The sequence below is a fragment of the Ahaetulla prasina genome, chromosome 7 (genome assembly GCF_028640845.1).
Source record: "Ahaetulla prasina isolate Xishuangbanna chromosome 7, ASM2864084v1, whole genome shotgun sequence".
NCBI classification, from domain to species: domain Eukaryota; kingdom Metazoa; phylum Chordata; class Lepidosauria; order Squamata; family Colubridae; genus Ahaetulla; species Ahaetulla prasina.
This window is the reverse complement of record NC_080545.1, coordinates 66,515,626-66,529,701: the sequence shown is the minus strand read 5'-3', so window position 1 is coordinate 66,529,701 and position 14,076 is coordinate 66,515,626. Positions and strand designations below refer to the sequence as shown.

General features: G+C 37.4%; 1 protein-coding gene across 10 annotated transcripts in view; it reads left to right on the top strand.

Moving 5' to 3' along the window:
• The window catches only part of TNRC6B (trinucleotide repeat containing adaptor 6B), a 132,904-nt gene that overhangs the window by 54,997 nt on the left and 63,831 nt on the right, over positions 1-14,076 (top strand). For all 10 annotated transcript variants that reach the window (XM_058190408.1, XM_058190415.1, XM_058190417.1 and 7 more), the window contains 2 exons: positions 9,477-9,564; positions 13,933-13,954. In XM_058190408.1, coding sequence (XP_058046391.1) covers positions 9,477-9,564; positions 13,933-13,954 — 110 coding nt within the window. The remainder of the gene's footprint in view (positions 1-9,476; positions 9,565-13,932; positions 13,955-14,076) is intronic.

Sequence of the window (14,076 nt, the reverse complement as noted above, 5' to 3'; positions counted from 1 at the left end):
TAAATTTTGATGGACCCTGTACTACCTACTCTTATTTCCTTCCCTCTCCTTTTTCCTGTCCTGCCTATCTGTTTTCTTACCTGCCAGCTGTACATCTATCCCCTCAGTACTTCCTGTTCTCATCTCTGCTTTGACCATTAGCCCACACAAAACCTGTTCCCTGTTGCTTGTCTGCTTACTTTTCTCCTCTGTGCAAAGGACAAAGCAGCCACACTACTGCTGATTCAGATAACAGGACAAGATTCATATTGCCTCAGGGGTTCCCAAGGCCGATGCAATTAGTTAATTAACAAAACATGAGAATTTGAATAGTTTTGTGAAGGGAAGAATTTTTCCAAAAGCAAAATCAGGAATTGGCTGTCAGCTAACTTCCTTATATTAACCAGTAGATCTATGCACACTTTACAGATGGTCCTTGGCTAATGACAATAATTGGGATATGAATTTTTTGCTAAGTAATGCAGTCATAAAGATGACATTGCATCACTACATGGCTTAGCAACAAAAATTCTAGCACCTTTTCTTGCTGTTGTTAAGGGTTCACAGATTGTTAAGCAAATCCCACATATTTTACAGGTAGGCAATTAAGCTGCGGGGGCCCTGAGGAGGCTGCTGCCAGCAGGGAAGAGTGCATCAGTAGCTACTCTTGACAGGGCTGGGAGAAGGGTGTGCAGGCAGCCCAGGAGTGTGGTAGAACTGGTGATGGCTGCTGCTAGGTGGGGAAGGAAGCAAACAACAAAGAGATTTCTAATCTTCCCTGACTGTTTCCCCATTGATTTTGCTTGTGGGAAGCTGGGAGCAAAGGTCACAAAAGTTGAGGAAACTGCAATCATTACAAGTGCAAGCTGGTTGCCAAGCACCCAGATCATAATCACATGACTGCAGGCGAGACTGCTAGAACAGCTGGAACTTCAGTGACCAATTGTAAGTACCATTCATTCAATGCTGTTGTAACTTTGGTTGCTGAACGAGCGGTCACTTTGATTGCTGAATGAGTGGTCATTAAACAAAGACTACCTGTTAAATTAATTGAAAAAAATTCTTTGGAATTTTCAACTATTACTATAGTAATATACAACAGTAGAAGGAGCAATATCACTATGGTTTGCATCAATTTGTAGAATTTGAACTTGATGTTCTTGATAAAAGAGAGGAATTATACTTTTGAGTAATCAAATTTTTCAGAGTCCTGTTTATAGCTATTTTCTAGATATTTCTGGTTCTCCATTTTTATTATATAAAAGTTGAGCTTGATACAGTTTGTGTATATGTACACTTTTTCTGACATACAGCAAATTGTATATCATATTTGGAGATGTGGCCATAGTATATTTTGAAAACTTTCAGTATTCAAAAAAAGAGGAAGAATATGTAGGAAGAGGTGTGCCTTTAAATATTTCCCTGGTTTTAAAAGCCAGTTCTCCTATATTAATAACAACAGTATTTTCTTTGAAATTCTAACCTTAATCTATATACACATTTGTATTTATGTTCTGTTGTGAAAATAAAATCTATATTGAGATAACTATCCTATTAGAGGTTAACTTTGTCAGTCTTCTGACAATGGGTTAATCTATTAATTCTGTTTTCATAGGCTATAATCCATGTAATCATTAAAGTTTGCAGCATTCATTCCATAATGGTCACTACCAGCAAGGCAACACTCCTTTAGTCCTAGGTATTTTCTCTAGGCTGAGAAATTCAAAGAACTCCATAGGAATATCCCTAGACAATAAAGATTTTGCTTCCTGAACACTTTTAACTGTATCTTACAAATTTTTGGCTGCTAACCACGAAAATAACCTGCAATCTAGTCTCACTTATACCATTTTATAGAAATCTTTTTACACAACAGCAGTATATATTCTGTATCTGTTGACTGCACACAGGAAAGAAATATATGAATACATAGAACTGTTGTTTAAGTACATCCTGTATATCAAATAGAATATCTGGAGATCTAAAAGTAGTGGAGGTTATGGTACTTGAAATGCAGCTTGGATATACCAAGTACTGTTGTTACATATGTGAATGAGACAGCCATGCAAGAGAGTCACATTAATAAGAAATAGCCACTTTGAAAAATTTGGTTTTAGAACTGAAAAACGTGGCACATATAATATGACAAAGATATTTTTGCCTGTGCTTCACGTAAACTAGGACTGATGAAAAAGTTTATGTGATGAACAAGGAAGGTGAAAATTTTCATTATTTGAGATGGATGTTTCCAAGAATAACTAATGCCAAGTTAAGGAAGGCATTTTTGTTGGTCCATCAGAGCAGACATGACAAGTGGAATAAAGATCTGTTAGGCCAGAAAAAAAGCATCTGGAAAGCATTCAAGGATGTAGTTAAATTTTCCTGGCAACTAAAATGTACCAAACTACATTTCAGCTGGTTGACAAACTTCTTACAGCATACAAGGCCATGAAGTGCAACATGTCACTAAAGTTTCATTTTCTGCATGTACACTTGGACTTCTTTCCCAAAACTCAGTGATGAACATGCTGAAAGGCTTCATAAGAATATTTCCAGAGTGGAAAAAATGGTATCAGGGCAATTGGAATCCATCAGTGCTGGCTGACTATCATTGGACACTGCAGTGAGATGCATTTGACACAGATACACCATGTTAGAAACGTGCGATTAAATACATTATTATAACCATATTTAATGCTTATTACCATACTTATTATGAATAAAATTACAATTTTTTGTATTCAGACTACTGTTCAATCTCTATAAAATACCATATCACATTAGTAAGAAATTAGATAGTGCCTCTTTATTTCTGCAGCTGTATTTTTACAAGTACCTTGTTTCTATCTTCAGAATAGTTGCAAAGATTCAAAAGTGTTTATAGTGTGAAATTTACACATACATAAACACATGCCACATAGTGCACTGAGAATGTTTTGCTTTATTCCATTAGCTCAAATAAGTTTTACAGTTTGTAAAGACATAAAAGGTTATTTGGTAAAACTATAGCTGTGACTAATTTAAAAATTACACAAATGTTAACTGATTCAGAGAAATGATGAGACCTCACGGACCTTATTGTGAACTGAGAATAAGAGAAATTAATTGTTGTGAGGAGCTTGGCTGGGAACTGAAATATATTTCTATTCAGCTTGCTATGTTTGGAAAGATCTATGATGGAGACTTATAAGGAAGGATTAAGGAGTATTGAATTCAAGGATTGGAGAATTGAATTCATGACCACTGCAGAATGAAAAGATAGATTACAAGTATGGAATGAAGCAAAATATTTTTACATTTAATATTTTGAATAATTGAAGGATAGTTTTGAACAGTAGATGAAGAAATTAATTTTAAAAGTGTCTTCCTCTATAGATAGAACAACCCTACCTGACAAGATTGACATTGGTTTGAAAGTGAATTTAAAGAGACAGGCTACAAAACTGACATGGAAAAATATGCTGCACTGGATATATAAAAAACAAACAAACCAGGCAGATGTCTTAGTAATTAAAAAAAGATATGCAAATAACAAGCCAAGAGAATGATCTGGATAATTTTTCTATAATTTTTCTATATTGGATTTACAAAAGGGGCTTGTTAAAGCTTTGAAGAATTTTTTGAGATGGGACAAAAGAAAAATGGAAAATCAAATTCTAAGACATTATTGGAAGGCAGTAAAGATAAAGATTGTTCAATAAAAGGAAGGTACATAAAGTTGGTTTATCTGATCAAGGTTAAAAGGTATATTTTTGTTACCTCTAGTAACCCTTAATGGACTTTTTGTTGACATCAGAACTGAAATAACAAGGCTTTATGAATTTGTTTATAAATAAAAAGAAATTTTTCTTTTTTGCACTTTTTCTTTTTTCTTTTTTTTTTATTTTTTAAATTTGTATTAGTTTTTACTGTAATTGTAATTTTTAATAAATTTATTATTAAAAAAGGAAAGATCCGTGATGGTAGATTTTAAAATAACCTATGAGAAAGATCAATATATAGCAATAAGCTGACAAACGTTCTTTCATGAATTTCTGTCTCGCTAGTTGCAGCAAGCTTTGTAAATTTTGGTATTCCAATACCCTGTGGCTTTATCAAAATGGAACCTTCTTCATTTTAAGTAATTTCTCTACAACTTGTGTTTGTGTACATTGTCTTTTTAACATGCCAGGGCTTGTTAAAGTCCTTACTATATTCATAGAGGATTCAACAGGCTATGAATATTGTCCGAAATTTTCCATGTTAAAGACAGTTTCTCACCTTTGTTAAACCTAGGGAAGAGACTTAAAGACATAATCACTCTTGATTTTTTTTTAAAAAAAACATTTCTTTTATCACCACTTGTTAACTATTGTTAAAGAGGAATAGTTTTAATGCTTCTAAATTGCGTTTACAATTAAGTTGTAAAAGAATTGAACTGAAGAATTATAATGTAAATGTGAGCATCTACTGGTCATGTCTATGGAGATTCTCCATCATCCAGGTCATGGTTGTCCCAAAAGTGCTTTTTCAAGAGGCAGTTGGACTTTCTGGGTTGATTTTTTTAAAGATGTTTCACTTATCATCCATTCTTGGAACCAGAAAGTCCAGTTGTCTCTTGAAAAAACACCTTTGGGACATCCACTGGACATATGGGCATTAATTCAGTGACTGTTTGAAGCTAAAGCAGTGCTGAACAAAGGAACTTACAACCCATGCCCAAAGTTACAACTATTGCCCTGTGATCACATGATCAAAAATCAGGCCACCTGCCTGACAATAGATACACTTCAATTCCCATTATCTGCCTATCATTCCTCATCTCTGTCATGCACTCTACCACATACCCCTGCTGCCCACCACCACTACCTCTCATTGATCACATCTAACCTTTGTTGTCTTCTTCCTCCTGCTGGTGGCCTGGGATCCAAGCACTGGGTGAGTGTGCAGCCTGGGGATAAGGTAAGGGCAGCAGTACAATGAAGTGTTGTCTGCTGAAAGGAGCTTGCCAGAGCTAGCTAGGAAGGAGGCAGTGGCATGGCTAGGAAGGAGGCAGTGGAATGGCAAGGTACGGTGCACTCCCATCAACAGCCAAGGCAGGAGAGTCAGCTGTCTTGGTGAAGGTTTATGAAAGGCATTTTTTGGAGAGGGCAGAACGGGGGGGGGAGGGCATAGGCTTCTGGGAGACACTTTGTGCACTTTGCAATTTGTGTGGCAAGCACTCCTGGAAAACAGGCATAGGGGTTGTAAAATCTACAAACAACACAACACCTTCCATGATGGCTCAACCTTCAGCTTGGGAACAACTGCCACCTTGTCTGATGATGGAGGGGGCAGTAGGGATATATGTAGCATTGAGGGCACCCAAAAGGATAAAAATGAGAAAGATAAGCAAGTGGGAGGAGTTGAAGCGAAGATGAATGTGGTAGAACATGAGACACCTGAGGTCCTTGCCTAACAGCAGTTTCTTAGCTTAGGTAGGGACAGAAGTTCCAGTTCCAATTGTAATCGTATGTCGAAGACTGTCCAATTTAAATTGTGTTTAAATTTAAACTTAAAAATGAAAAATCGATATTTATAAATGTGTTTAAAAGATAAGTAAAAGAGCCCATTTTTATATTTATTTCAAATATACTTTTTTTAAAATTGTTTTTATTATGCATTTTCCTTTGTTATACATAACATTTTCATTTCTGCAACGGCAGTGTACTTACTGTCTGTATCACATCTCTTTTAAATACAGTTTTATGCACACCCTAATTATAACCATTTTTCTCATAATATGAAAATAATACATACAATGTAATCTTCCCTTCTAATCGCCCTATTCAATTTAATCTATAATCAAGTATAATCCAGTAATAATATTGCTTATGGTATTGTATGTGTGAGATAGATAGATAGATAGATAGATAGATAGATAGATAGATAGATAGATAGATAGATAGATAGATAGATAGATAGATAGATAGATAGATAGAGACACACACACACACACACACACACACACTTTTATTGATCATCCTTAATTATAAATTACTAACTTCTGCTTCTATTCTCTAACCATTTATAAAATAAGGCCCAAGTTAAATAGTACGGTTTCCTCTTTATCCTTAATTTTCATCGTTAACCTGTCCATTTCAGCACAATCTATTTTCTTTATTACATTTTCATCTATAGGTATATTTCCGTTTTTCCCAATTTTGTGCATATAGAATTCTCACTGCCATTATCACATGTAATATTAAATATGTAGTTCTTTTATTTTATTTTCCCAGTAATATACCTAGCAAGATGGAGCTAAGGAGGCTTCTTTGGATTTCTGCTAGAAAGCAACAACTGCAGTATCATTAACTTGACATAGATCTACTTGTATAGGGTTTCCCTTCTATATACTTCGTTTTTTCTAAAGAAAAAAGTAACTGCCTGACTCTCAGATGTGGAGCAGAATTCTAGGAAAAGATAGGGAATTTGTAGATAGAGAATAAGTATTATTGTTACTCTCAGGAGTTTCAAATTCTATACCGCTCTCCTGTATAATTCCTTCCTTCCTTCTTTCTCTCTTTCTGTTTAAATTAATGATAACATCAACATAGCACAGCACAGCAGGATAAAATAAGTAACAGTAGAAATATTTTTCATGGATATATATATGTGTGTGTGTGTGTGCGCGCGCACACACACACACACACACACACACACACACACACACAGAGGAATCCCCTGAGCTAATATAGTAAACTAATATAGTAAAAAGCTGCAGTTGCCCCAGGAAGCTTCAGCCACCCTAACCAGACCCAGCAGTATAGTGCAAAACTCAGGGAGTCCCAGCCACACAGTTTCAGGTACCTCAACTCGGAGATCCCTGCAGCCCTGCTCTCTACAGCCCCAGCTAACCTCTGTCTTCTTGCTCTCATTGCTGACAAGGCATGCCTGCACAGGGTCCTTTGTAAGGCAGCTGCTGGCCAAGTGAAACTGTTCTCCAGTTCCAGCAAAGAAACTGCCATGTGTGACCTTTGGAAGAAAGTCTTTTGCAATCAGCAGCTGCCTTGCAAGGCACCAGACTACGCATGCTTGTCAGCAACCAGAGTGAGAAGACAGCAAAGGTTAGCTAGGGTGACTAGGATCTTCGAATGCAGGAAACCAAAAAGGTATAGTTGGGAGGAGATAGGTGGGGGAGAGTTGAATCATCCCTGTAGTTGTAAATGTAGATTGACTGTCAAGTATCCAAATAGTTGACAAGCGATCACATGACCGGAGGGTTTGCAATGGCTGTAACTTTGGGGAGTGATCATAAGACCCTTCATTTAACACCACCATAACTTAAACAATTGCTGAACAAATTATTGTAAATCAGGGACTACTGTGTCACCCTTTAGCCTCTACAATGTTCAAGGGACCATCTGCTGTTTGAGCAACATTGCGAAGTCCACATCAATTCAAATAAGGAAAATCTCAAGTATAGAATAAACATTCCCTAGCAACCCTTTTTTTTTCTGGTGTGCCTCTATAACAGGGGTAGTTAACCTTTTTATACCGCCCACTTTTGTATCTCTGTTAGTAGCAAAATTTTCTAACCGCCCACCGGTTCCACAGTAATGTACCGTGTATCATCGTCTGCGCATGCCTCTCACACATCGTGGATTGGATTGGGGGGGGGGCGCTGGCTACCAGCTCTGCTTTTTTGTTACAGCTTGGTTGTGTGGGGGGAGATGCGCAAGCTATTCTGGGATGAGGCTCTTTTGTTTGTGGTTGCACTATAGCGCCATTTAGCTTCACTTACGTAACGTGAACTAAACTTATGCGCGGGTGATACAAATAGTATATTTTCAGAAATTTAAATTGTCACAGGGAATTTTATGAAAACCTAATGAAAATGTTTTTAAATAATGCTATTATGAAAATTTTTTAAAAAGTCAATTAAAAAAAAAGGAAAGTGCTTCAGTATTGGACAAAACCCCTACCGCCCACCATGAAAACTAGTGGGCGGTAGGGACCAGGTTGACTACCACTGCTCTATAATATTGCCTTCATCTGAATCTCAACCCATATTGGAGGTAGCTTAAGCTACCCTTGGGTGTTCCAGGATTAAAATGGTGTTTACTTCCATAAGACAAGAACACTCTTATCAATTTCATGGTGTGCAGACGCTGTTGTGAGTTGCTATTTGTAATAGAACGAAGTGATTGTATGCAGTGGGATCAATTTTCTTGCCTTCTGTTTTAAGAAGAGGGGGAGTTTTCACACTGAGCTCTTCCACTATATACCCTACCTACTGAACTCTGCAGATTAGCTGTCTAGTTTCTGGAAGAACAGTAAACCCTTACCCAAAGCAAACCCACATGGCAGATAATCAATCCTTGGTGTGGAAGATCAGTAAAGGAAGAAATGGTGGTTTTTTTCATTACTGGGCAGCTCCAAAGATCATCTGCTAGTTGAGCTGCTTTTGACAGAAGGTTTAGTCTGTACTAACTAAATCAGCATATCCTTGAGAGAAATGTTGCCCAATAAAATGGGAGAGAACTTTACTCTTCAACCCCACCTCTGTTGGCTGCCTGATAGCAGAGGGGGTCACAGTGGATTTAGCTTGAAAAGAAGTCTGCCAGGAGCTGATTTTCCAAGAGGCCCACTAAAGTAGTGCTGATATTGGCAGATTGTTTCCCATCTTCTAGTCGTATTCAGAAAGGAGGAATGCATGCATCTCACACCTGAAATTAGAACTCAAGTTCCTTGCTAATAAACAAGAATAGAGGTAGGATATGAATTGATAGGGAATGTTATGCCTGCCAGCTCAAGGGTGGATGGGTAGCACTTTTAACTGAACCATAGAGAAGTGGCAACATGAGGTAAATTTTCTCTGTGAAGCTGCATACTTTAAAAAAGAGATTCTCTTTTCTGTGTTATGTCAGACTCGGGGCAGGCATATTTTTGTGGCTTCTCTACCGCCACTATCCTGCCCCAGCTGCTGCTATTTTGCTTTACTGGCTTGTTCAGTTGTTTCATATCATTAAATATATTTTTAAATAGTGTAGGATATAGTAAAATTAAACAATATATAAATAAAAATAAATCTATTTTTAGTGGTACCATTTAGATATTAAAGAGGAGAATCCTGGTGACATTGGGGATTGAAAGTCATGTTAGGAGCATATTTCCTATTGAAATATATTTGCCTGAAGGTAGTATATACATTGATGGAGAAACATCTCACAAAAATAAGTACTAATTATGTTTCCAGTTTTAACTTCTGACAGTTTTAAAAATCAATTTGAAATTAAGACAATACAAACTGCATAAGTTATTTTTTCTTCATGCTTCTAATATACATGGCGTGTAGGAAGGATGCTATAGAAATGAATTAAGCAATTCTATCAAAGTTTTATTTTAGAGCAGCTAACTCTATAATTGATTAAAGCATTTCTATTCACATAATATAGAGTCAATATTGCAATATATTAGACTCTTTTTGGGAATAGATCACATACTTAGGAATAAGTTCTAATTTTAAACTTTAACAGAGAGAAGGAGCAAGAAAAGGAAGAACAGTTAATGGAAGACAAGAAAAGAAAAAAAGAAGATAAGAAAAAGAAGGAAACTACTCAGAAGGTAAGGGTTTTTGGCTCTTTGTCATTCAATATTCATTTTTTATAATCGGCAGTTCACTTAAAATACCTGCCTCTATGCCCTCTACCATGTTCTACTTTGTCCTGCCTTCATTCAGTTTTGTGCTCAGAATAAAAAGCCTTTGAGTACACAAGATACCTCATGATGCCAAGTGATGGTTTGCTATGTATATTTTTCTGCTTGTGTGTTTATCTAAAAACACCTATTAATTATTATTGTGAGTAGGTAAGTTGAATAGAAAAGATTCAAAAAAACAAATCTAGAGAATTTATATCTGTAAATTGTAATATATTTTAATTATTAGTTATGTAGTAATAATAAAACAGTTATTATTTTCTTACTTTTCTTAGCAAAAGGTTGTGAACTAATGCAGGTAGTCCTTGACTTAAAGCAGTTCATTTTGAGACTATTCAAAGTTACAACAGCACTGAAAAGCTACTTAGGACCATTGCAATGTCCCCACAGTCACATGATCAAAATTCAGTTGCTTGACAGCTGACTTCTAGTTATGACAGTTGCAGTGTGCCATTCCCAGGTAATGTGATCCCCTTTTGTGACCTTCGGTCTCTGGAAGCCAGTCACTTAACAAACACATTACAAACTTAACTACTGCAGTGATTCACTTAATAACCATGGCAAGAATGGTCGTAAAATGGGACAAAACTCAAGTATTAGCAGAAATTTTGGGATCAGTTGTGGTCATAAATTAAGGACTGCCTGTAATCCATCTCTATCTTTCTTAGCTACTTTGCATTTATAACAACTACTCATTGCATTCTTCTAATTTTTCAACTGTACCTGCATCAGCATTTGTATAAAATAGCTCCTACGTGCTATCTAACCTGACATCTTTTGAGTCTAACCTAGTTGTTATTTTCACGCATTTTCCAAAGTTTACTATAACACCTTATGTTATAAACCAGGGGTGTCAAACTCAAGGCCTGCAGACCACATCCGGCCCACAGGTGTTTAGATCATGGGGCCATCCTGGAAACAACAAAGGACCAGCCTGCAGTGCCTCTGCCAGCGACAACTGGGCTCGGGAGGGCCATGTGCAGCAGAGCCACCCACCACCATCCCCCGGCTCCATTTTCGTTGGCAGAGGGCTAGCAAAATTAACTAAAAACAAAACAAAAGGAGAAATGTGTCCCCTTTTGTCTTCGAGCATGCAAAAAGGGACAGGAAAAGAAAAGACAAAAAGATGGAAAGAGAGTAAGGAAGAAGAAAGGAGAAGGAAAAAGAAGAAGAGGGAGGAGATAATGAGAGTGAGGGACAGTCTGAGGAAAGTCCTGCCATAGCACTTGGCCACCACACGTGGCCCCAACATGAGTTACGTCAAGCTGGCCACGCCTACCCCTGGCGCCCCCCTAAGTTACAATACAAAGCTGATCTGGCCATCAGTGAAATTGAGTTTGACAGCCCTGTTATAAACAATTGCATAACTATATGGCAAAAGCATTTTGAACAGGGAATATGGCCTTCCAAATGCTATTAATGTAGCTCCCTGCATCCTTTAATAGCAGCTGGACTGTTCAGAACTATAGTTGAATGGTAGCACATTTTCCATCTTTTTGCTTTAAATCATTGTATAGAAGTTGAAATGATCTAATAATTTTTAATTTTTAGTTTTATCTTAAATTTATGTAGTCCTGGGTTCCATGAACAGAAAAGCTGGATATCAATCAAATCAATTGCACAATCTCTGTCCCCACTGGATGAAAATATACAGCTTAGTTGTGAACAAATGTTGATTTCCTGGCCATTTTTTCAACAGAAATAAGTCAGTAAACTTAATACGAATAGTCCTTGACTTACGACCACAATTGAGCCCAAAATTTCTCTTGCTAAGTAAGAAATTTGTTAAGTGAGTTTTATTTATTTATTTATTTATTTATTTTATTCAATTTTTATACCGCCCTTCTCCCGAAGGACTCAGGGCAGTGTACAGCCAAGTAAAAATCACAGTATCAATATTAAAAGAAATTAAAAAACATATTATAAAGTGGCCAAATTTAAAACGAATTAAAATATTAAAATATAAATAACCCAATAAAATCTTAACCCAATAAAATTTTAGGCCAGTCCCGCTTGAATAAATAAGTGCGTTTTCAGCTCACGGCGAAAGGTCCGAAGATCAGGCACTTGACGTAAACTAGGGGGAAGCTCATTCCAGAGCGTGGGAGCTCCCACAGAGAAGGCCCTGCCCCTGGGGGCCGCCAGCCGACATTGTTTGGCGGACGGCACCCTGAGCAGGCCCTCTCTGTGAGAGTGTACGGGTCGGTGGGAGGCAAACGGTAACAGCAGGCGGTCCCGTAAGTACCCGGGTCCTAAGCCATGGAGCGCTTTAAAGGTGGTGACCAAAATCTTAAAGCGCACCCGGAAGACCACAGGAAGCCAGTGCAGACTGCGCAGGAGTGGTGTTACATGGGAGCAACGAGTTGCTCCCACTATTACCCACGCAGCTGCATTCTGGACTAACTGCAGCCTCCGGGTGCACTTCAAGGGCAGCCCCATGTAGAGAGCATTGCAATAATCCAGGCGGGAAGTTACGAGGGCATGAGTGACCGTGCATAAGGCATAAGTTTTGCCCCATTTTACGAGTTTTCTCGCAACTTTTATTGCGTGAATCACTGGGGTTGTTAAGTTAGGAACACGGTTGTTAAATGAATTTGTCTTCCCCATTGACTTCACTTGTCAGAAGGTTGCAAAGGGGGATCACGTAACCCTGGGACACTGCTACCTTCATAAATACAAGTGTCTGAATTTTGATCACAGGGATGCTGCAAACGTTGTAACTGTGAAAAAGGTCATAAGTCACATTTTTCAATGTTGTTGTAACTTTGAACAGTCACCAAATGAACTGTTGTAAGTCAAGTACTGCCTGTACAAAATTGAGGGTTGGAGTCATTGCTTTCTTTTGTTCTCTTACTTTTTTGTTCTTGGAAAAAAACAGAGTTCCCAAGTCTTTAATTTGTATGATACATTAAAGAAAATCAAACAATCCACTTTAAGTTCTCCCTGTACCCACTTATGGGAAGAGTAACATACTAGTTTGTGGTTAAATCATAATGATTTATGATATGATATCATATGATATAAATGACACTATCAATGACTCAGTTTCCTGCCTTTTGTTTCCAGTTTACTTTATTGTACTATCTAAATTAAGTTATCGTTACTACTTCTGTCCAACCATGATTGGTAAACATACTATATATCCGTGAGGGCAAACCCATGGCACACATGCCAGAGGTGGCACTCAGCCCCCTCTCTGATGCCACACAAGCCATCGCCCAGGTTCAGTTCAGCTGTGCGTGCATGCATGCCTCCCGCCAGCCAGCTGATCTCTGCTGCGCATGTGCGGAGGACGGTGCATGCAGGGGCCGCATGCGCACAGTAACATATGTACTACACTAGGAGGTGGATTGTGATTCAAGATAACATATTGAGATTGGAGAGAAAGTAGTTATGGGTATACTATGCTGGTAAATGTCTAAGTCAGTGGTTCTGACTTAGAACTTGTAGTCTGTGGACCCTTGGGGGACCATGATACCATCATAGGGGGTTTGTGAAGGCTTGAAGAAATGTTATGATTTAAAACTTGAGTTAAGCCTTGGTGGTCCATGCCACAAAAGGTATTTAAAGGGCGGGGGGATCATGCAGAAGAAAAGGTTGAGAACCACTGCTCTAAGTGATTTATATAGCCTGCATACTTAAAAATTGCAGTAACTAGATTGCGTTTATATCTCCCCCTCCTATTATTAAAATGAACAAAGTTTAGGAGAAGTGAGATTGAATTTTTATATGGATGGTTTATTAACAGATTTCTCTTTTGGTACTAGTTCTTTAATCCTAAATATATATCTTTTGTCTGCTTCCTGATGAATTGAATAGTTTGGTGAAAAAACAACACCTTCAGGATTTAATCTACATCGCCACACTCCATAGTATAGTTCACTTTTGTGTTTATATGTTTTATATGTGACCTTTTCTTCAGGAGGTCAGGTCAGCTTAATTGGGATTGGTATGCATTTTATCACCATAACAACACCTCTGTGAGGTGGTTTGAGCTGAGATTGACTAACCCAAAATAGAATTGAATGTGGGATTCCCCACTCCTAGCCCAGCATTATAATAGCTACATCACATTATTAAAAAATGAAAGTTTTTTTAAAAATGCGTACATAGTACCGGTATCTCTACTGATAGAAATAATGAGTTACCTGACTGAAATTTTAATATTGGCAGGTACCACTGTATGTTTTAGAATTCCACCTTTAGATAATAATATTTAAAAACTATGATAATTTACAAAAACTGAATGATTTTTGTTTTTATTCTTGCTTATAGGTCACAGATCAAAAAACCAAAGGTAAGAAGCTTTAATTTTTCTAAAGCTATAGCTTTCCTTGCTATTTTGAGAAATCATTTAGTTCTTACAAAAATTCTTCATATTCCACAGTTATTATATATATATATATATATATATATATA